Source organism: Phalacrocorax aristotelis, chromosome 1 (genome assembly GCF_949628215.1).
Source record: "Phalacrocorax aristotelis chromosome 1, bGulAri2.1, whole genome shotgun sequence".
NCBI lineage: Eukaryota > Metazoa > Chordata > Aves > Suliformes > Phalacrocoracidae > Phalacrocorax > Phalacrocorax aristotelis.
The window spans coordinates 126671964-126694969 of NC_134276.1; the positions used below are offsets into that span (position 1 = coordinate 126671964).

Genomic DNA, 23006 nt, shown 5'->3' on the forward strand with positions numbered 1-23006 from the left:
GCAAGAGATAGGATGCTTCAGGCAAGTAATACGGTGCAGTAAATCCCCTGCTTCCAAGACTGAAGGTGTGTTTTCACATCACACTTGTGTCAGTGGATGACCCCTTTCCTGCTGCCTCCTCTGCAGTGTTTCTCACCACGAAGATGCAATCTTGTCCCATTGAGAAGCCTCAGATAAGTCAGACTTCCCTGCTGCACTGTGAGCTGAGTTTGTAGCAGGCGTGGGGCATACAGAAAGCACTCCAGAGTAACTGATCACCACAAGTGTGTGGCTACACTGATGTGGTTTTCTGAAGGGATTCTGACCCTTTCTTCCAACACCAACTTTGGCATGAGACTAGGTTGAGCTGCAGCCCTGTGTACACTTACACATTGGGTCTCGCAGGACCTTGATACCAGCAATTCTGCTGATTCCCTGACATTTGATGTTCAAACCCCACCCCAGGTGCATGACCTGGACCCTTTGGTAAGCACTGCAGATGTGCACTGGCTTTGGGAATCCTCATCTCTTTGAATTAGGATGTTAGGTGGGAGGCTGGAGATTCTACAGGTGGATCAAAGATGACAAGGATGGGAAAGGTAGAGAAAAATTTGGTATAAAGCTATGGCATCTATTCCATGTTGGGACTGAAGTTGGACTGAAAGGTTTTGACCAGAGAGGCATCCTGTCCTGGCCACAGCGGCAGCCCCGGCGACTGCTGCGGGGCCGCTTTCACTGCTTGCATGCTTGGGAGCCAGAGAGCAGCCAGCAGCCCTGGGCTTGTTGCAGCAACAACATCTGTTTCCTAGGTGCACTTTGTTTCTGAAGAGGCTGTGCAGCACGCTCCATCTGCGCCTTTCTTTTTTTTTTTTTTTTCTTTTTTGTTACTTGTGCCGTGTTCGGTAGACAAGGATGGAGGCACTTAGGGGAGGCAAGCGCTTCCCCGGGAGGACCCTGCGCCAGCCTCCATGCCAGTACTGGCTGCCGGGCTTTTTGCACCCGAAGCAGCATTGTCAACATCTTGACAGCTGGCCGGCTGCATGCTTATTAGTTGCTGCTTTCCTCTTGCCCTCCACCTCTCCTTTGCCTCCCTAACCACCTCCACCCTCTCCCTTCCCCCTTCCCACTCCTGCCCCGCCGGCTGGCCGGCCCTTCGGGGAGCCCCCAGCCTCTCCAGATTAGAGCTCTCCAGGGACTTGGTCCTTTTGAAAGGAAGAAAGAAGAAAAAAAAAAAAAAAAAAAAAGGAGGGGGGAGAAGGAGGGGAGGAAAAAAATTTATTAAAAAAAAAAAAAAAGAGAGAGAAAGAAAAGAAAGAGGGGGAACAGAAGAATGAAAACAGACCCAAGGGGCAATAGTCCCTCGAGCCATTTCACTGCATTACAATGAATATGGACTCTATTAAGCTCCGTTCTGCCTGTTAGTGTTTCCCAGGGCAACACAGCTCCCATATGGCAAGCATGCAGCAGATTAGGGTAGGCCTCCGGGCTTCATTGAGAGCCTGAGGCTTGACTGGCAGTTGAACCCCATCCTTTCCCCCCCCTCCTCACACTTGACACTGCCTGTGTTTATCTAAAGCAAAAAGGGCCGGGGTGGGAGAAGGGGGCATTTGGGGGGTTATTGTCCCGGGCAATGGGAGAGGGCAGGGAGAGGTATTGGGGGGTGGGGGGGGTGGGGGGGGTGAAGAGGGAGGGAGGTGGGATGGAGGAGAAAGCGATGGGGGGGAGCCACAACCCCTCATACATATTCAGCAGGGGTCTTGAATGGGCAGAGGAGAAATAAAGCAGATGGAATTCATGTTAAAGAACAGCCACAATCGCCCTCCAAAAACAAGGAGAGAAAAGCGGGCAGCCTTAAAGGAGCGTAGGGAGCAGCGTTTATCCAATTAGCAGGGTTGTCAAATTGAATTTACTCAGAATGGAGGGGGAAGCCGGGGGGGAAGGAGGGAAATTAAGTGTCTAGGGCATGGAGGGAGCATGATATTGAAGAAAGGATGTGGGTTTTTTTTCTTTCTTTCTTACGCTTTAGCCTTGTCTTTTCAAGGGCTGGAGCTGCTTTCGGGGCACGCCAAAGAGCAGCGAAAGCCCATGTGCGTACTCTATTTTAGCACAGGGCTCCTCTGGTAGCTGCGGAAAAAGGGAGGTGTATTCCATGGGGCAAGGCCATCCTTGCATCCCTGCCCGCTTGCAGCAGGGCTGTCTCAGGCTGGTGGGTCCAGCCATCCTGGGACCACCATGCCACAGGCGTCACCCGAGGCAAGCCGCACTCACTGTGGTGCCACCGCTGCAGTGATGCTGGGGAGCCCATGGCCAGCAGAATGGTGGCATTTTGTTCTTCAAGCGGCCTCACACTCTCTGGCTGATGAAATGCCAGTGTGAAGAGGCTCACTGGGGCTAAGCAAAGTCAGCGTGATCAATGCCTGCTGGAAAATGGCGCTCACTTCAGAAGGTCTGTCGGATGGATAGGTGACAGAAACCGCAGGCATTGGGTCTTCAGGGGTGCAAGCAAAGTCAGACAGGCAATGGGAAGGCTTTGCATCCTGTTGCTAATTCAAAGCCAGCACACCCAGTCCCCTCCCTGGTGATACTGCAGGCTGCTGTGGAAAGGAGCTGCCGAGGGCAGTAGCTTCACCTTGAGGAAAATGACAAAAAAGTCACAAAGATCACTGCATGTTTTGTTTGGTTCCTTTCTGGTTTGGTTTGCATGAGCAGTTCTGTTCCAGAAAAAGAATCTGGTTTACCTGCGGGTTTATTTTCCTTTTTTTAGAGACATGTCTATCACTGCTGAATTGCTCAGGACTTGCTTGGAGAAAATCTGTGGTTCTTTTTTGGGTCACCCAGTGCCCAAGCACAATTTGTAGTTTACAGGCGAACTCACTCATCTGCATGGTGGTGGTACTATGCCAGCTTTTCCTCTGGATATTTTCCTTCTTCCAACTATGAGTATGAATTTATCCCAGGCTTTCTCTGTTGTGGCTTCTTGATGGACTTGCCAAGCTCACAAGTAGATAGTAAGAGAGTCTTTTTTTGCCTAATCATTTTAAAAAAGGAGTGGGGGGCAACTCCTCACACGGTTAATCAAGGGCGATGTTAACAGAGCTAACGTACTCTGAAGTGAGGCCCTTTCAGTGCTACAGAGGGAAGCAGGCAAGCTTTTATCCCTGTTTGCACATACACTGTGCTACCTCCTTGACTTTAAACATGGTGGTGTAAAGTTGGATGCTGCCTCCCTCTGCCCACTCCTGACACCACTCACTTGCCATTTGGAATCCTGCTTCTCCCTATGGCACCCACACCCCCATCCCCACTGGGATGTTATGTGGGAGGGGGAGCATCTCTCCTCCTGCAAACCTCTCCTTTTCCAAACCCTTTCAGAGAGAGTGAGTATAACTTAATGGTGTGATATTAATACTTTGCAGTGGGGATGGGGGTCGGTAGAGGTTAATTTTTCCCTCTGGGATGTTACCATTTGATGGTTTCCTGAGAAACAGTCAAGGGTGCCCAGATTGCTCTCCATGCCCAGGAATCATGGGGGATTTTGCAGCTGACTGGCTTAGATGTTTCACTTTGACAGTATTTTTTTCAGCTGGTGGATTATACAGTTGTATGGTGGCTTTTTTCAGATGGGGTGCGAAAGACTTGAGATCCGAGAACAACTTGCCTGATGGGGTGGAGGTCCCAGTCAGAGAGCTTTTAATTTCCAGCCCTGCCACTGCTTTACTGTATAATCTTGGGCCAGGTTGGCTTTCTCTTCTAGCCCTCAGGTTCCTTCATTTGTAAAGCAAAAGGGTACTGTGGCTTTTTCTCTTTTACTTTTCCTTTTTCAGTGCTTTAAGCTCTATGGAACAACAAAAAAAAAATGCTGTCTTGTATTAAAAACTAATGATTACAAGTAAAATTGGCATGCTGTACTGTGTAAGACGATGCTGTTTCTGAAGAGCCTAAGTTGCAATGTATAAAACAGACAACTGGGAGTATCACTGTCCCTGCCTGACCTGTGGGAAACGGAGACCAGCTGCAGTGAATTTTCCAGAGTCACCCAGGGTGTCCCCAGCTGGTAGCCGGACCTGAGCTGCTGCAGCCTTTGCCTTAGTGCAAAGCAGTCTCTTCCCCTTCCCGCCATTTCTCCCCTGCACAAAGAGGGGCTTGGGGTCCGGCCACCTGCCTGAACCCCAAACCCCCTCGTGTGCATGAGCAATTTTTCCCCACCTCCCAGTCTGCCTCTGCATTTTCTGCTCCCCCGCCTGCTCGCAGAGCTGGCGTGTGCGTTGCGGGGTTGCTGCCCCGGAGCTGGAGCAGAGGCTGGTTCCTATTTGGGAGCCTTGTAAATCACAGACAACATGGCAGTAACAAGGGCTGCTTGGCTGGCCCTCGTTAAGCAGGAGGGTGCTTGGGGCTGTGGGCAGCATTTCCTCAGTAAAACCTTCAGTTTCTAATCAGCAAACACCTCTCCTGCTGCCTGCGCTTAATTCAGATCCCTTTTTCCTTTCCAGCTTTATCACACACCCGCACACGCGCGTGCCTTTCTTCTCTTTTATATCTTCACCTCTGGTTTTTCTTTCTTGCTCCTCTCCCTTTGCAGTGCCCTCCATCATTGCTGCACAGCTGGGGCTACGCACAGGGGCCTCGGTGGGCTTAGGTGTGTGGCGGGAAGCCAAGCCGACAGATTTTACACCCCCCCACCCCCCCCATATCTGATGAAGCTCTCATTAATTTTGTTCTCCTAATGGCCCCTCCTTTGATTTACTGGGCTGTCTGAGAGGGACTTAGAGCCTTCCCTCTGCTGACAGGAAATTGTTATTTTAACCTGGCAGGAAAGAATTAAAAATAAATAAACAAATAATTTTTGTTTTCCCTCCCTCCTCAAAGCTCTTTAAGTGACTTTAACTCTTTCCTTTCCCAAATAGCAATTAAACAGGAGCTGTTGAGGCTGGCAGTGTCAGTGGCTGCAGAAGTGTCTGCAACAAGGGATATCTCACAGGGTACGTACCTGCCTTAGAGAGAGGAGGAAGCAGAGCAGGATGCTGTCACAGCAGCAGACCTGCAGCTCCCAGCACAGCAGCCCTGCGGCTCCTGGCACAGCCCCCTGCCCAGGGCTGCCGCCTCTGGGAAGGCAACCAGAGCACCTGGGCCCTCCTCTGCTCCCCACCTCTGCCACGTCTCTCACTGCAGCCTGCTCTGGCAGTGCTTGTAGGAATGCTGGGCAGATCGAAAGCTGCCTGATTAATAAAGTTCCTTGTTTTGCACTACTGCAGGCTGCTTAAGGGCAGCATTTTCAAAAGAGGTCAGCTCCCATTTAGGCATCGGAATAAGTTGGTTGCCTATTCAGGAGAGCTCAGCATGTCAAGAACTGAATGCTTTTGAAAATCTGGCTTCAATTGTGGAAGCTGAGAATTTCGAAATCTGGCCCTGGATCCTAATAGTTCTTTTGGAATTGATGTTTTCATTCATTTTCCTCATTATTTTTATGCTGGCCATTTACTTTTTGTACTTCACTCAGCTGTGAAAGAAATGGCCACATGTCCCTATTTAGAGCTCATATTCTGCCTGGAGGTTTGGGGAGGTACCATACACTTGTTGCAACACACCTTCTCTCCTCAGTCTCTGCTCAACGCTGTCCAATCTGCCCAGTGCTGCGGCCAAATTTTATCTCCCCTTTTTTGTCCCCACCTATTGCCCTTCATCTTTTTACAGACCTGGAGTCAGCCAGTTTAATCATTGCATCGATGTGCCTGGGTGGTCCTAGCTCACGAAGGGTCCATTACACGTTACTGCGCCTTTGGCTTTGCCCTTCTGGCCAGAGGCTCCATGCGACGCAAAGCTGCAGGGAGGTCTGGTTAGGAATGTCTTTGCCTACCCCCTCCCCCAGCATGGGCTCCAAGGAGCAACTCTTTTCCATCCAATATTTTTCCATCCTACTGCCAAACCCATCCAGATAGGGGGAATGAGTCAGTTTTGCTCTGTAGGCTTCCAGCACTGAGGAACAATATGTTAAGTCCTACCCTGAAACCTTTCTTCTACATTGGTGGAAGGCTTTCTATCCCCAGCAATCCTGATGGTACGAGGTACAAACCTAACCCATTATTTAAGCCTAAACTAACTCGAAGTCTTTTCCAGATAAGTGTAATTAGTGGCACATCAGTGGTGTCAACAGTGCATGTTCTGGTGCAGACAGACCTCAGGCGCTTTTACGGCCGTGGTCAGTGGCGGTTTGCCCAAGATGGCTGCAGCATAACAAATGGTGCTTTGATGGCTGTCTTACATGTAGAAATGAACTTGAGTAACTCAGGTCATCTCTAAGTCAATAGCTAAAGGATCTCGTACAAGAGTATGTGCTGGTTGATGGGGGAAACTCTTCAAAGACAAATCATTGAGACTCTCTTCTCCCCATGGAGGAAGTGAGTGATACCAGGAAGGATGAGGTGTGTGGGAGGGAAGCTGCTGTCTTGTCACTTTGGCATTGGAGGTTACCCACAGAGGGTTTTCACATGTAATGGGGCTGTGAGCTGCAATAGCTGGGGTATGAGTCTAGCTGATCTTTCTGGGTGCCCTCAGGGTATGCCTAGCCTGAGGTCTGATGGCTGAGCTCTGCCCATGCTCCTGGCTGCCTGGAAGCCATGTTGGGCCATGCTGAGCTTGACCTAATTTACCCTGCCTCATCAGCAGGGCTTGTTACTTTGACCTCGTGGCCGTGCTAGCCATGGCTATGTGACTCCAGGAAAGAACTGCCTTGCCTTGAGCCTGCTGGGCACACCTGAGTAAGCTCACATCAGCCTGAAAAATGCATATGCTTCTTGTGGCATTTGCAAAGCTCCAGCTGCAGGTGACTTTACTTGGCATTGCTTCCTTTTGAAATCACCAGCTCAGAGGTGGCTTTTCTTTCTCTTATCTATTCTCAACTTCATATAAACGTCTCCATGAGTCTCCCCTGTGTGCTCTGGGTCGCGGCAGGGGTGCAGAAAGGGGACAGCTTGTGAGGCTGTCAGCAGGACAGCCCAATTTGCAGAGACGCATACAAGCTAGCTGGCTGGATTCTTGCTGTTGCGGTGTGGACCTCAGCACAGCCAGCCATGGACATTGACCCTGTGCTGCACTCTTGCACCTTTGCTGTCAACAGAGGCTAAGCAAAGTCATTTGGTAGTGGCTTGGTGAGATTACCCCAGATGCTGTGGTTCCTTGCTAGCTAGTAGTCACCCTTGCCTTGAATGACTCACCAGACATCTCAGGGGAGTCTGTGGCAGTCGTTACTTCAGGAGGTTACACTTGGTGACTTGTACCCTCTTTTTGACTGAGATGGTTATGGAAAGGACATGCTCAAACAGGTGATGGCTTAATCAGTGACCATGGTGGAAGTAGGAAATGCTGCTCTGCAGAGTCCAGGTGTTCTTGAGGATGGTGGTTGTGGCTAATGGGCTCGTTGTGTATCTGCAGGGGGAGCAGGCAATATAACTGTTGTTTGGGCTGGCTGCCATGGCTGGTTTGGTCTTGGGCTTCTCTGCTGCCAACGTAGACATGCCACAGGAACAATTCTGAAATGCCTTTGAGACTCACAGGTCATCTTAGTGCTCTAGCTGGAGGGAGCTTAAAATCCTATAGCTGTGTTACAGTGTCCATAGAGGGAAGTCTCTCCTTGACTTCAGCCCTTTTCCCTTGGTCGAAGCTGAATTCAGCCTGACATCCAAGGTGTCTCTTGGTGCAGCCACTTAGATCTTTAATCCTCCTGACCTGGCTTGTCTGCTTTAGTGTTCGTTCATGACAAGCTCTTCACAGCAATCTGGGTTGTGACAGGTGGCCTTGGGCTTCACGTTTTTTGGTGATTGTTGATGCTTTTGAATATGAACCTGGTGGTTTGTCCAGACAGGGTAGCTCTACTCAAAATAGGCAGTGTGTTTCAGGCAGAACAATTAATCTGAAATCTTTCCATAGATTGGGTCTCTTAGTTTAGAATAAAGGTATATTATGCCTAATTAGCATAATCCACCCTCAGCTCACTACACTGAATTTAAACAAATTTAGAACTGGCCATTTCTTTCCTCCTGAAAAAGTGTCCTCTCCACTTCAGAATAATTCCTTGCAGAAATGTCCTGAGAAACCTTTACATCTCCTAAGGGGTCCCACCTGGTTTGAAACATAGGTATGCCCAGTAGCGACATGGCCAGTGTCTCAGGAAGAGACTCTGAAACTGTGGAATCACCTCTGTCTGCATATAGCTCGGGACTTGTACCTACTAATTTACTTTTGTGTTCAGCTAGAATATATTCCAGACATGGAAAAGAAGTGGCAGCAACACTTGGCAAATATCTCCAGTGACACAAAATGTTTGTGTTTTGCTCCTGAAAATTGCCTGGTGTGCATTACTGGCACAGTATAAGCGTCCACTGCGCCAAATCTGAAACGGGGAAGGGGAGTGAGTATGTGTCTGTGTGCACACATGTAGTTTTGTACAGAGGGCTGAGGATGGGCTGTCTTGGGAGACTCACAATCACGCTTGGGAAGAGGCTGGAGAAGTGTCATCAGTGTCTGTAGCCTGCTTAGGCCACTGGCTTGGTGAATCCCTGGGAGTTTCGGGATGTTGGTAGAGAAGCCAGGCAGGGCTAGAAAGCAGAGGGAAGTCTGAGGGTTTCATCCATCGTGTCTCTTGTCATCCGCAGGATTCCGCTGTCGCACCTCCACTGCATCCCCTGAGGCAGCTTATGGGACCCTTCCCTGGGCACCTCTGCCCCAGGACACACTGCATGGGATGGCAATGACACGTGGAAAGAAGAGACCCATGTCCTCCATCCCTTGCCTCATCCTTGCAGCCGCTAGCTGCCTTGCCAGACTGAGTGAGTTTCTGTTCCTACCCATTTGTTCCATTTTGTTTATGTTTTGCCTTGATGCTGGTTAGCATAGCTATGCCTCAAGCACAAAGTGTTTTCCTCTCTCTGCTGCTTCCTCAATAGTCTTGACTAAAGGTCTAGGTTCAAACACTCCTCCAGAGGAGAGAGTATATAGTTGGAGTTGGACATTTCTGTTTAGTGGTGCTAAGAAGGCTGGTGTGCATCTTAAAGCACCAGGGTGGGCGTGTGGGGAGCTAAGGAGAAGGTGCAGCACAAGCAATGGGGAATGTAAAATGTACCGGCACTGTAGATTTTTTCCTCTGTCCTTTCTTTTGCAGAGTCTCACAGAGCTTTCTTATTCCCAATTTTTCCCCTCTGTGCAGGTGAATCTCTCCAGGTCACAGTGCAGCCTGCCTCCATTGTCCAAAAGCTCGGGGGCCCAGTCAGCCTGGGGTGTGTGGTGGACCCCCCCAGGGTGAACCTCACCTGGAGACTGAACGGGAAGGAGCTGGCTGGATCAGACGAGGTGTTGGGTATCCACATTGAGCGAGTGAAACTCTTCATCACGGCTCTCAACAACCACACCGTGGGGCGATATCAGTGCATTGCTCGTGTACCTGAAGGAGTCATTGCCAGTGTCCCCGCAGTGGTCACATTAGCTAGTGAGTAACTTCAGTCCTCTCCCACTCCCTGCATTGCTCGGCCCATCGCTCATGCATCTTGAAAGTCTTATCCACATTTGTTCATGCTGGCATCAAGGGAGTGTTCCCTTGGCTTAGGCCACTTTGTATCATTTTTGACCATGGACTGGCTGTCATGATGTGGCCCAGCCATGACCCAAGCAGTCCTCCTGCATGGTAGGCTGCAGAGCTGTCCTGCAGTGACAGTTTTTGCAAGACCACAAAGAGCAGGAAATACTGGAGCGATGCGGTTTGCGTGCATGGTCGGTTTCCTGGCTGTCATGTTGCCCCATCTGGTTGCTGACTTCTTGACTGAGGTTACCAAAAAGTACCTGCTGGTGCTGGTGGCTGAACTGCTGTCTAGGCTGCTGTGAGGCTGTTTCCAGTGCCAGCTCAGTGTGCTAAGTTTTGCTGCCTCTCTGACCCACAGAAGGCGAAGTCCTTTGCCCTGCTCATGCTGTGGTGGGTCCTGCACTTTTTTTGTGTTGCCCCTGGGTTCATTATAACCAAAGTACCAGCCCCCATCCTCACAGTAAAGAAAGGCTGATCTGGTTGTGATGAGGAGGTGCTCCTGAGCACCCGTGTTAAGTGGCTGGTGGCCCTCTGTGCACGATTGGGAAGATCCCTCGCCAAAAGGCAAGGTGTGGGAGGAGGATGGTGGGAGAATAGTTGCAGGGAGATGGTGAAGGCAGAGGCTGCACTTTCCTCATTTGGTAAGGCAGGCGCAGACGTCGTCAGGAGGCAGATACAGGAAAGCAGAGTATCTAAAAGCACTCATAACAAGGTTTTTGTCTTTAAGGGGCAGGAGGCTGTATTCATTACCGCTGCTGTTGATCCCGGGAGGGTGTGCTTCCCCTTTCCAGGGCTTTGTCCTCTTCCTACAAGGTTGCAGTGGCATGGCAGCAAAGAGTCATCTTGTTTCTGAGCCACAGCTCTAAGCGAGGGACTTTTCTCCTACCTCTGAGCTTATGTGCTCCTCACTGCTGCCCTCTGGCATTGGCGACAGACCAAGGAGATGTGTGCATGGGAGGCAGTGTCTTACAGCAGGGAACTTCTCTTACGGGTGCCTGGTTTTGGCCAGATGTTATGCTCAAATGTGAGAAAGTGCAGTATTTGGATGCATCTGAGAATGTGCAGCCCACGCCTGCTTGGAGACGGGGGACTCTGTGTGGACCACCCTTGTTTAGGCAATGGAGAGTTTGACCTTCTCAGAGACCCATGCAGTTTTTGATGGAACAAGTGCGTGCAGAGGAGACCGCCATCCCCTGGCAGTGACAGCCCCCAGGCGTGGAAAGGGCTTCATCTTCCCAGCAAGGGGGAGTTTGGGGCTAAGTCTTAAGAAAATGAAGAAATGAAGATGTTTGTGCAAAGTGGGGGCTGGCTTTGCTTTAAAGCCAAGAGCTATTGGCTTGTCACTGATACATTAATCAGGAATGAAATGTTTAGGCCAGGCTGGGTGGGAGGAGGAGGTGAGGGAAAGCAAGGGGAGAGTTGCTGAGCTCTGAAGCAGGGTGGGAGGGGGTTGTCACGGGGCCGAATCTGTCAGGGGATTTGGCCTGAGCCCCGTGCCGAGATTAAGTTTCGGAGAACACATTCCAGAGCAGAAAGGGGGCTGTGTGCACTGGTGGCCTGATAGAGGGAAGGAGAGGAGGGGAGAGGTGGATGGGATTACCAAAGGCATGGTTTGCATTTAGGAGAGCAGGCTGTGCATAGCTCCTCAGCCTGCTCGGTTTCTTCTTTTTTTATTTTTCCTCTCACCCCAACCCACCACCACCAGCTCTGCCTCCTGGGACAAAGCGTTGCTGTTTGACCTATCTGTCTGCTTTGGTCTAGCATAAGTGGTAGATGGGAGACAGGTCCTAGAGCACCAGAATGTCCCTCTATGTGCCTCAGAACAAATCAATGCCACAACTGTGTAGTCGTCAGCCCTCTCCAGGAGCCAAATCACCTTCAGCTACCGGATTGCAACTGGGGATGGGGGTCCCAAAAAGGGAGACTTGCCCAATGCTGTGGTCCCTGCCGTGGCAAAGGCACTACTGCTGAGGGGAGGTCAGAAGCACCATTTAGTGGAGCCCACAAAACTGGAGCCAGACATTGGATGAACAAACAACTGAGCCATCGTGGAGCACCTCTGTGCTGTGCTGCATGGGTTCCTTGTCCTCGAGGGGAGCTGGGGACGGCAGAGGCCATGATCCATGCACCCAGACAGCCTCAGGCAATAGAGAGCCCCCAGGTCAGGAAGTCTTGGCAGTCAACCAGTGAAGAGAGACAGAGGGCAACACAGGAAAGACTTGGGGCTGAAGGTGTAGCCTTCTAGAGGGGTTCAAATGAGTTTCATGTTCATGAGCTGGAGGCTGCTTGCAACTGTGGCTTTGAAATGGTCTGAAATAACAGAGGGCACAGATTTGTGGTGGGACTCAGTTTGAAACCTATGGTAGCAGATGTGCCATGGGCTCTCGTTCCTGCTCCAGACCTCCTCTACAGGGCCTTGCTCTAGACTGGTTCAGGGGGGACCAGGGTCCTGGGGGTGGAGAGAGAAGCCCCTGGCAGGTTGGCATTGCAGTTGTTACATCTCTTCCAGATCACCAACTGAGCTGGAAGAAAACCCTCTGAAAGTCTTAGCCCCATCCAAAAATTATTTTGGGGGGCTAGGGGGAGAGTGAAACTAGAACATGAATGAAAGCAAGGGGGGTATATGTAAAAATACTTTCAAGGTTCAATAATAAACCTATTGTTTTGGAAAAGGACCTAGAGTCATTGGAAGGCATCTTGCTAGGTTTCAAGGGGTGTAGGTAACATCATCTGGCCAGCTTTTAGGCTATTTTCACTCCTTTCTCTCCTCCTCCTTTGGAGGAAACACCTTCCCAGTGCTTCATGCTGTGCATGCCCGGACCCTCAGGGCCTCCTTGTGCTTTGCTGACAGTCAGCAAACAGATAACCATTGCTGCCATGCTGGCAGCCACAGTGTAGCCTTGGGACCGATACCTACCTGCTTCTCCTGTCTGTGGCACAGCAACGCTGAGTCCATCTCTGCTCTCTCTGTCTCAGAGGGCTGGTTGAAACTAGCATTTAATTCCTTCAGCAGAGGAGTGGTTTGCAGAAAGGGGAAGATTTGTTAAAGCAACTAAAGGAGCAACACTTCAGGCACTACTTGGGCACTTTTGAGTCTAGTTAGAGCCAACCTGGTGCTCCACGATCTCAAACTCTGGCTTGGCAGCCCATGGCACATCAGTGCAGGTAGATACCTGCTGATCACTGCTGGTCTGGTGTTGCACATGATCAGCCACGCATGGCCCCCAAGGCAGCCCTTCAGCCCAGCAGTGATGGGCTGGAGTCCAGGACACCTTGAATGAATGGGGCAGAGGTATTCCTGGTTTTCCAAGCCAGGTCCTAAGCACTCATATGGCTGAGAGCTGCAAGAAAGAGAAAGGTATTTGCCCACTTGCTGGTGGCGCATTTGCCGTCATGCCAGAAGACCTGCTGCAGCCCCTCACCTTGGTGGAGGTGCTATATGAAAAAGGTGTGGCTGCAGTGGGCTCTGGTGGGGCCGGATAAATCTAGCAGGGACAGGAACATGGCACTGTGGGCTGGTCCTGCAATAGCAAAAGGCTCGGAAAGTTGAGAGCCCTTAGTGGCGCTCACGGGGCAGCTGAAGTGCAGGGCTGGAGCAAAGCTGGCAAGTAGAGGTGACAAAAGCTGTGCAACTTCCAGCATTCAGCTGCGTGTGTGGATCAGTACAGTGAGCATAAGAGCAAGCCTGACCTGGATGGATGTGTCATTTAAAAACAACAACAAAAAAACTAGATGAGGAGTGCAGCAGAGGGACTCCACCTGTTCCAGCGTATCCCCCACAGCCAGGGATGAGAGGAGTGCAGGGTGCCTGCGTCCCAGGGACTCTGGGACAAGGGAGGCTCATTGTCCTGTGGCCCTCCATCGGCACCACCAGCGAGGGCAGCCCTTGGCTTTGCGACAGCACATGGGGGAAGCCAGGCCTCAGCACGCTGCACTCGTGGGCAGTGACCCTGCGCCGGGTCGGGCTGGGCATCCCCCAGGAATTTGCAGCTGCTTTCTGAAGACAGCCCCATTCATTTTCCTCAGTCTGGGCCTCTCCTCTGACGGCTCCCCAGAGGCGATGGCAGGAGGGAGGGAAGGGGGCGGCTGCGTGTTGGAAAAGCATTTGCTGAGCAGGCACGGGGGGCTCTGGCCCTGGGGGCAGAGGTGGTGTGAGGAGGAGAGAGAAGAAAAACACAGGTGGTGTTTCTTGAGCTGGTGGAGCTGTGGCACAAGGGCTGTGCAACAGGCCTGGAGCGATGTGGGGGGGTGGGGCTGGGGCACAGTGGGGGGATGCGCTTGGGGTGCGTGAGCAGGCAGGAGGCCGGGGCACTGCACCTGTCCCAGCAAAGCAGGGAGGGGCTGGTGGTGACAACACCGGTGCCCAAGATCCTGCAGTGCTGACCAGACTGGAAGCAACAGCTGTTACCCCAGGCTGCCCTGACAGCTGAGGGGAGATTAGTGAAAGATGCTTGCCCCCAGGCTGGTGGACCCCCATCCCTGCCCATTACCCTTCTCAGGGTCACTCCCTTCCCTCCCTCACTCTTCCCTACAGCAGGGAGGACTTTCACCTTGAGAGCTGGCGTTTTATTTACTACTGCTTCTTCTCCAAAGTTATTTATGGTCTTCCATTCATTTAATCCAGTCCATCTCAGCTGCCTTGTTTCTTGGCCCCTGGCCCTGGGATTCAGCTGGTTTTCCTCCCCGATGACAGCAGTGCAGCTAGCCGCAGGGCTGACCCTCCCTGTGCCCCAGCTCACCCCATCGCGCCTTAGAGCGGGGTGCAGATGGACACAAGCAACGGCCTTTGGTTGCACTCTCTTCTAAACAAAAAAAGAAAAAAAAAGGGGGGTGGGGAAATAAGCCCTGCTGTCCCAGCACAGCTGGGATTGGCAGTGCTCTCCCTGTCAGTCCGCAGCACCTCCCGGCCGGTGGCTGGTGGATGAGGACTTGCTGCTTCCCTGTGATCAAGCATGTCTTTTAAGGACAAGGACTTGGGCTGGCACATTGGGCGCTGCCATATGAAAAGAAAAACCCAGCCAGGGCAGAGGGGATGTGGTTTCTCCCAGCTGCGGCAGGAGTTAAACCCAAGGTGCAAATTGTATGTTAGATGCGGGGCACAGCTGCTGCTGGCCGGGCAGCTGAAGGGGTGAATGCTGCATCCTCCCCAGCACTGACCCTCTGCTCCATCCCTCCCTGCACTGCCTGGTGGGGGGAGGCATGCGTGGCTCCCCACATTTCAGAGGGGGGCCTCATTTGAAGCCCCCAGGACAAAACTATGTGTCCTAGCTCAGCACAGCAGCCTCCATTTTGCCATGCTGGGGCTAAGTGCAAAGGGGTGTGTGAAGGGGGGAGCTTGTCCCACACACAAGGGTTGCCCCCACCACAGGGCTGGCAGTGCCCCCAACCACCCCTTGCCAGCTCCAGCCAACCCATTGGCATTAATGGATGGCTGTATGCGCCTGTACCAGCAGGGAGCGGGGCGGTTGAGACTGCCTGTGGCCAAAATCCACTGGCAAATAAAACGGTCTTGTTCACTGTGGGGGAGCAGGAATTTAGGGGAGTAGTTTGGCAGGAAGCTTGTACACTTGCGTATTGGAAAATAGTTTGTCCCAGTGCCCACCTGATGTCTTTCCCCTCTTCCCTGCCAGTTTTGCTCCACTCCTCCAGCAGCACCCAGTTCTCGCTCCCCCAGCCACCCCAGGATCTCTTTCCTCCATCCTTTCACCGTTCATTTTCATCTTTGCCCCTCATCCCTGGCAACCGGGCTGGGAGGGGAAAGCAGGAAGAGCCAGTGGTCCCGCTCCCCCGTGGGGCTGCAGCACTCACAGCTGTGAGGCAGTGGGCTGAGCTGCCATCCAGGGTCTGCACATGAGGGACCCCCATATCAGCCTAGCCCAAGGTCATGCCAGGGGTCCCCCAGCACAGGGACATAATTTTCCATCTCCAAGATGGATCCCCAGGCTCCTGGGACCCTTCTCCTCTTCAGGGTCTGTGCGTGCATGCACGCGTGTGTGTGCAGATCCCTGCCAGCATTGCTGCAGCCTGTGCCTTGGCTCTGAAATCTTAATTTGGCTGTAATGAATCCAGACCACCAAGGCGCACGTTAATTTTCCCGATGCTCGTTTACATTTTGTTGACCGGAGAAATACGCATGATGTGGGCAGGCAGAAATTGGGCTCTTGCCTCTTCTCTACCTCCTTCCATTTCTGTGGCTCCTTCTATTTTATTCCTCGATCAAATATAAAAAGCAAAGAGGAGAAAATATCCAGCACCCTTCCCCTCCCCAGCAGTAACTTTCATTGTTGGAGGAACACGAGGTGCTGCCAGCTTTTCACAAGTTAAGAGTTAACCTTCATCTGGCTTTAATACCCAGTGGAAACATGGCTCCCCTCCTCAGCTTGTCTTAAAGGATTAATCACATTTCTGAAGTTCACCCATATTCCTTCTTTTTATTATTATTTTTTTTAATTGAACGATGCCAAGAAATTCCAGAAGTATTAAGCATGTTCGCTGCAAATCATTTTTATGACATTGCAAAACCTCCCCTTTTCTTTTCAACCTCCTCCCCTTCCCTCAGATCTGGGCCCGGGAACACTGGCTCCCCCGGCAGCCGCCCGGCAGCCCCTCCGCGCCACGCTCGGGGAGGCTTTCTCACCGCCTTGCCAAGAGAGCTGGTTTTTATTTAAACTCCATAAAGGATCTTGCTTTAATCAGAAAGTCTGCTTGAGAAATTTCATGTCACTTTTCCATGACTGTGGGTGGGAGAAGCTTGGAGCCAGAGTTGTCTTTTGCTCTTGGAGAGCTGCTGCATTTCCCAGAGAACAAAAACACATTTTTCTGCTGGCTGGGGCTGCCAAGGGAGGCTGCCTGCCGTCTGCCCGCCGCCAGCCCTCCTGCTTCCCCCCGGCTCTCCAAACTGCCCGAGGTCATGAGTGCCACATCCCAGGATGGGTTTTGAGGGGCAAGGGAGCTGCTGACAGTGTGTGGCCGCACCATGCCGTGGTGAGGGATGTGCTGCGCTGCCTTAGTGTGGAGTTTTGGAAAGGGAGGGGGGTCTCGTCCGGATTTAGCGGCATGCCACTCGGGAGACACGTGTTAGTGCTGGGTCCTGGGGAGGATGTGCCTGCTTGAGCCTTTATGTGACAACGTGACTTGTTGCCAGCTGTGGGATGTGCCGTTGTCAGTACTGGTCGCCTGGGCTGGTGCATGGCACCATAAAAATGCATGCATGGGACCTTTTTCCTGGCACAGAACCCTCTCCCTCCTGACACAGGCTGACCAAGACAAACTTCGGGCTTGCAGCACCCCAGAAAGATTTGCCATTGTGCCCAGGGAGAGAGGGTACCAGTTTCAGCTCTGGGAAGCTAGGCGAGGCCAGGCTGGCATGCTCCCTGCCCTGCCAGATCTGTGGGGTTTCCACCGCAGTCCTCTGCTCCTGCTTTGAAAAACAGGGAAAAGAAAACAAAGTCAAGGGCTGCCCCTGCCCCTGTGCTTCTGCTCCTGCTGCCTGCATCAGCCCCACCAGCGAGCAACCCCTGTCACAGCCTCACAGGGGGACACATGCTGGGATGGGGTGTTTTCACGGCTGTTTTAGGGCGGGGGGCAGCTGTGCCACGTAGAGGAGGAGCTGCTTTTCCTTGCAACTCCCTGTTCTTTTAACTGGGGCGTGGGTGCTGCTTGGGTACACACAAAGCCTCGTGGTTAACCAGCCTTCAGCTGTGAGATATTTGATGGGAGTGAGAGTGGCCAGAGCAGAGACGCTGATTGCTCAGGCACTGGAGGAGCTCAGGGCAGCTCTGGGAGCATCCATCTTTCACACACCTTCTCCCACTGTGTCAACCGACATCTGTGCACTCTTGAAGCAGGCTGGGCTCCCTGAGTTATGACTACACAGTCAGCTTCTCGGTAGCAGGAAGGCAGCCATGTTTGAAACGGCAGGCAGCAGAAGGACCATTTTTGGCTGCCCTTCCATGCTGCAATAAGTTGGCTCATTTTTTACTCTTAGGCCAGGATTTTTCACGCCCAGTTTCTCAGCCGTGGTGCAGGCGGTTTCTCCAGAAGCTGTGTTTTAAGTTATCTATTTTGTAGGAAGGAGGAGGAGTAATTAAATAAAGCTCTGAAACCAAGCCAGTTTCCCTAGCTGCTGGGGACGGAATGGTCCTCTGCTAGCATCCCAGTTAAACAGTCCTGGGTCCATACAGAGGGGATGAGCTGATACTGGAATGCTGAGCCAGCCACTGAGATGCCCTGTCCTTTGCTCTCTCTGCAGATCTCAAAGATTTCAAGTTCGATGGCCAGCATGTGATCGAGGTGGATGAAGGGAACACAGCCGTAATTGCCTGTGACCTGCCCGAAAGTCACCCCAAGGCTCAGGTCCGCTACAGTGTGAAGCAGGAGTGGCTAGAGGCCTCCCGAGGTGAGTGCCACAGAGGTCTGTCCCACTGGGTCCCCTCCCAGCACCCTGTTTTATCCTTCCCTACTAGCAGTGGCTTTCTCTGCTTGCTGCCTCCTTCTTGTCCCTTTGCCACTGGTCTGAGCACAGATTAGTTTAGGGTCTCTGCCAGGTCTCCCTACTGTCTCTGCTGTCTGGCACTAGAGAGCCATGTGTAACACCAGCTGTGGAAGAGGAAAGAAAGTAGAACTAGGTGATGCACCACGTCACTCTTCATCAGGCATCTCCATACCAACCTTTAACCCAGCCTGGATAAAGGCGACTTTTGAATTTGGGGAATTTTTTTGAATTCAGATCTGAATTCTGCAGATTCACTCCATCTGCTGCCTGTACCTATGACAAGCTAGCTTCACCTAAGGCTCTGTTCCTCCCACCATGGTGTCATTGCTCCCCTGATATTTGAACCAAAAGGGGTCATTTCAGTGCTGTCAGTGTTATTGTGTTGTTTTTTCCCTTCCCACTTGTCCACCTTTTTTCCAGGGCACCGCATTTTTTCTAGAGGGGGGGCATGTCTTATAATCATATGCTACCTCCTCTTCTCTCCCTACAGACAACTACCTTATCATGCCATCTGGGAACCTTCAGATAGTCAATGCCAGCCAAGAGGATGAGGGGACTTATAAATGTGCTGCCTATAACCCCGTGACGCAGGAGGTGAAAACCTCGGTCTCCAGTGAGAGGCTCCGTGTGAGACGTAAGCCGCTCTCCCTTCACTGCACATCATCTCCATAGCACTTCCAGCCCTGGACGCACATACCAGTGCTATTGCTGGGAGTTTTCCATGTGAACAGACATTATCAGTTGCTGGGAAAACTCCTTTCCAGCAGCAGATGTCCCCAGGGTCTGCTCCCAGGGTGTGCGTGTGCAACCCTGGGATTGTCATACCTTCTCAGGATTGGTTCTTGGTGATGGGGGATCAAAGGCCTTTAGCCCTTTGGCATCCCTGAAGGAATGTCCCTCTTGGCCCAACTTGCCGTTTATCTACCACAGCGCAGGGGAGCAGCACTAGGCCTACCATTACCCCTACCTGCACTCTGCACAGGTTGCTTTCCCACCAGCCACTTTCCTTCCCACCCACCGCCTTCCTCCTCCTCTTCTCACTAGGCTCCACAGCAGAAGCAGCCCGGATAATCTACCCTCCTGAAGCTCAGACCATCATCGTCACCAAGGGCCAAAGCCTCATTCTGGAGTGTGTAGCCAGTGGGATTCCCCCACCACGGGTCACCTGGGCCAAAGACGGCTCCAGCGTCTCCGCGTACAACAAGACACGCTTCCTGCTCAGCAACCTCCTGATTGACCCCACGAGTGAGGAGGACTCGGGGACCTACAGCTGCACAGCTGACAACGGGGTTGGAGAGGCCGGAGCCGCATTCATCTTCTACAACGTGCAAGTGTTTGGTGAGCGCTGCTGTAGCCCTTGTTTCAGGAAGGGCTTGGACTTTCTCCACTGCTTTCAGAGGAAAATACTAGTGCTGCTGTACTCTTCCTCTCCCTGGACAAACCACAACATAAGGCGAACCCCTGCTTGTGGTTCTACTTTGTAGGAGATGGGATGAATTCTTCCCTGAGGATGGTAGTTCCTCCTTCCTGGCTCCTGGTATGAGCTGGAGATGATCGGTCCTCCCTTTCCCTGCAGAAGCTCTTCTCTTGTCATTTGTGGCACTGGGTTTGATCTAACTCTCCACTCACTAGTGGAGGACTGGCTGCTTCTTACATGTATTTGACTATTTGACTTTGGCATAGGAAAGACATCAGAGTGACTTGCTTTTTGCTCTGTTCTGTAGGGAAGCTCTCTATGGGGTGGGAAATACAAGGGATACTACATCTTAGGTATTTCTACTATGATCCTTCCCCTTCTCACAAGCATTAGGGAGGCTAAGCCTATGTTTTGTTGGATGGCATGTCATCCAGGTGCCGGTGTTGTTCTGGAACAAGCACAATCTTTGTGAAGTAGCATTTCAGCTCAGAAAAATGGGACTTGTAGGTTGCTGCTGTCTGTTGAGAGGGGCAGATGGCCTTGGGTCACCTCTCCTTGTGGTTCATGTGGATGCTGAAGGGGAGGCACAATGAAGCGGACCCCTGTGGGCCCCCACAAAGGGAGTGGGACTTGGGGGTGGGGTGGGATAAGGATCCATCACTCTGCCCTCATCCCTGCTAGAAAGGAAAGTGCAAAGCCATGACCTTGCCATGCTCCCTGCCAAGTGGCACTCAGCAGCCATGTTTTTTCCCTGCACAGAGCCCCCAGAGGTCACCATGGAGCTGTCCCAGCAAATCATTCCCTGGGGCCAGAGCGCCAAGTTCACCTGCGAGGTGCGAGGGAACCCCCAGCCCTCCGTCATGTGGCTGCGCAACGCTGTGCCCCTCTCTGCCAGCCACCGGCTCCGGCTCTCCCGCAGGGCACTGCGGCTGGTCAGTGTGGGGCCCGAGGATGATGGCATATACCAGTGCATGGCGGAAAACGAGGTCGGCAGTGCGCAAGCCATGGTGCAGCTGAGGACAGCCCGGCCGGGTAAGTCTCCTTTGCCAAGCTTATGACTGTTCAATCCCAGAGCCTAACACACAGGGAAAGAGCAGGGGAGCAGGAGAAGCAAGTTGGTGTGTAACCCTCCTGCCTGTGTTTGAGCTGCCTTGCTCTTCCCTCCCTCACTTTTACCCTACACTTTGAGTGCTTTTATGACTGGGATCTCCATATCTCCCTGTAAGAACAGATGGTAGCGGTTTTGCTTCTAAGTGCAGTGCCATGCATGTATACTTGAACTTTCTCTACATGAGAGGCATCAGAGGTCTGGCTGTAGTGCCTTACCCCATGGCTTACTCAGCTCTGCCTCTGAGCTCGCACTGAGCAAGAGCATAAACACTGATGTGGGGAATTCACCTGGGGTAAGAGAGGTACCACCTGATTCCTTGGACATTGCTGAACTTGTCCAGGGTAAGAGGGCCTCCAGAGAGGGAGGAAGCCCCATGTGCCCGAGGCCTGTTCTCAGAGAGGCCCCAGTGAGGTGTGTTAGGTTTATAGCAGAAGGAGAGATGGTTGCCAACACCTTTTTGAGTGGCACAGCGGGGAACACTGCCTGGGATCTGATACCTCTAAGGTACCTTTGCTGTATAGTGCCAGTCTTCTGAGTGGTTCAGGAGGCTCATAGCTCTGCCTTCACTACAGACTGGGATGGGCATTTACCCTGCCTCAACATCTTGCCTTTCAGGAGCTACACTCCACCCTGGGCGAGGTGCCCAGCTGGGCTCAGCTCAGCCTCCCACACCACCTCCCAGGGACAGTGCCTTAAAGCTGTCCCTGGATAAAGCTGGACTGCCAAAGCCTGAGACAACCCCATTGGCAGCATCTCCACAGTGTGAAGACAACAGGGAGCTGGTGTCTCCAGCCGAGGCCCCCATCATCCTCAGTTCTCCCCGGACATCCAAGACGGACAGCTATGATCTGGTGTGGAGACCCCGGCCTGACAGCAGAACCCCCATCCTCTATTATGTGGTGAAGCATCGCAAGGTATCGCTGTCTCGCCCTGCTCCCATCTTTCCTCTGCGCCGTTCCACAGGCGGGCTGGTGGCCTCACTGCACGTTTTCACACCTCGTGAGCAGGTGCGTTGGGGCAGGGGCACCCATCGCTCACTGGTGGCGCTGGTTGGTGGGTCCTCCTCAGCTGCAGCCTCAGCCTGTTGAGGTGTGATGAGTACAGGCTGCACCTCTGCCTTGAAAGGCTTGGGCTGCAGGACCCAGAGCAGCAGCCTCTCTCTGCTGCATGGTCCTGCCCTGCTCAGCAGCACTGAAGCACCCACAGTCAGTGACTGTGAGGAGCCAGCAGAAAGCTGCCATAGCTGTGCTGAACCTGCTGGGAAGGTCCTCAACCACTGGTTTTATTCTGGAAGCTGAAAGGCAGTGCCCTCTTGAGCATGCCTCTTGGCTGGTGGCACAGTGGGAGCACACAGTGCACTGCCAAGCCCTTCTTGAGCCCAAGGGCTCCTGATTCTCAACACCACAAGCAGAGCACAGGCAGAGCTGTAGCCCGGCAGTTTCTCTAAATAGTGAAGCATTGTTGAGGTAAAAATTCTGCTTTTGAGGTGTAGAGCATCTCTTCCCATTTTGCTGGGGATAAGTGGGGAAAAAAGGGGCTTGAGTTTATCTCCTTGCTGCTTGTATTTCCTTTAGGTAAGCAGGGAGTTGAAGTAGAGAGGCAGGTTTTACTCTGGGATTTGAGTACATTCCAGACCTGGCATGTTCTGGATTCCCAGCCACTGCAAGACACCATTTTCAGTTATATGTGAATATATGTATCTATTTACCTGAAATTGTCTGATTTTGTAAAAATGTGCTGTAATAGGAGGCTGTTATAATCCCTACACATCCTTGGTTTCTTTCTAAACAAAACTTAAGCTGAGGGTTTCAGCTAACCATCTCTTTAAAGAGTCCTTTGAAACAAAGGTAGAAGAAGCCAACACTAGAACACAATAGGGCAAGCTTAAACCCAAAAGCCTCACCAGACTATTGGCTCTGGTGGTCTGCCAAGAAGAGATTTGTCCCCCAATGGTGTATCATGTAACTACCAAGTCTGCATGCAATCTTAACTTGCAGGCTGGAGTTTGTCCATATTTTATTTGTTTTTCAGCACTTCACCTGGAAGGGGCTGTAGGGCAGTGGAGGTCACCGTGGGTCACTGCAGTTTGCAGTAATATGTTTTCAGGGTAGTCCAAATTCTCAGCTGGAGACTTTCTTGGGATGCTTAAGGATTGTGTGGAAAGGAATTAGTCCCAATAACCCTTAAACTTGTTTAGAAAGAGTCTCTTTCTATCAGAGATCCTTAGGATCAAGTTATATAATGATCTGGGTCTGACATCTCTGACTGGAAAAGCATGTGTGCGGAGAGGGAAGGAATCAATTCAGCAACAAAAGAAAAGGCTCTTTGTGTGAAAGATGGTTATAAGGAAAGTAAAACCTACTGACAGGAGGCTTACATTTGTACTGGGCAAGGGTCTGCTTCTCCTCTGGAAAACATTCACGGATGTCTCTTTTTC

At 51.9% G+C, this 23006-nt stretch overlaps 1 protein-coding gene across 7 annotated transcripts in view; it reads left to right on the forward strand.

Moving 5' to 3' along the window:
- Nucleotides 1-23006, forward strand: part of BOC (BOC cell adhesion associated, oncogene regulated) — a 56735-nt gene that overhangs the window by 23314 nt on the left and 10415 nt on the right. For 2 of the 7 annotated variants that reach the window (XM_075106230.1, XM_075106263.1), the window contains 7 exons: nt 8628-8801; nt 9179-9457; nt 17799-17945; nt 18532-18675; nt 19086-19379; nt 20218-20490; nt 21185-21576. In XM_075106230.1, the coding sequence (XP_074962331.1) occupies nt 8717-8801; nt 9179-9457; nt 17799-17945; nt 18532-18675; nt 19086-19379; nt 20218-20490; nt 21185-21576 (1614 nt within the window). In that variant the 5' untranslated portion in view covers nt 8628-8716. Of the gene's footprint in view, nt 1-4883; nt 4959-8627; nt 8802-9178; nt 9458-17798; nt 17946-18531; nt 18676-19085; nt 19380-20217; nt 20491-21184; nt 21577-23006 lie in introns of those variants that run through there. The other 5 variants (XM_075106235.1, XM_075106252.1, XM_075106221.1 and 2 more) reach the window with 4 other exon arrangements.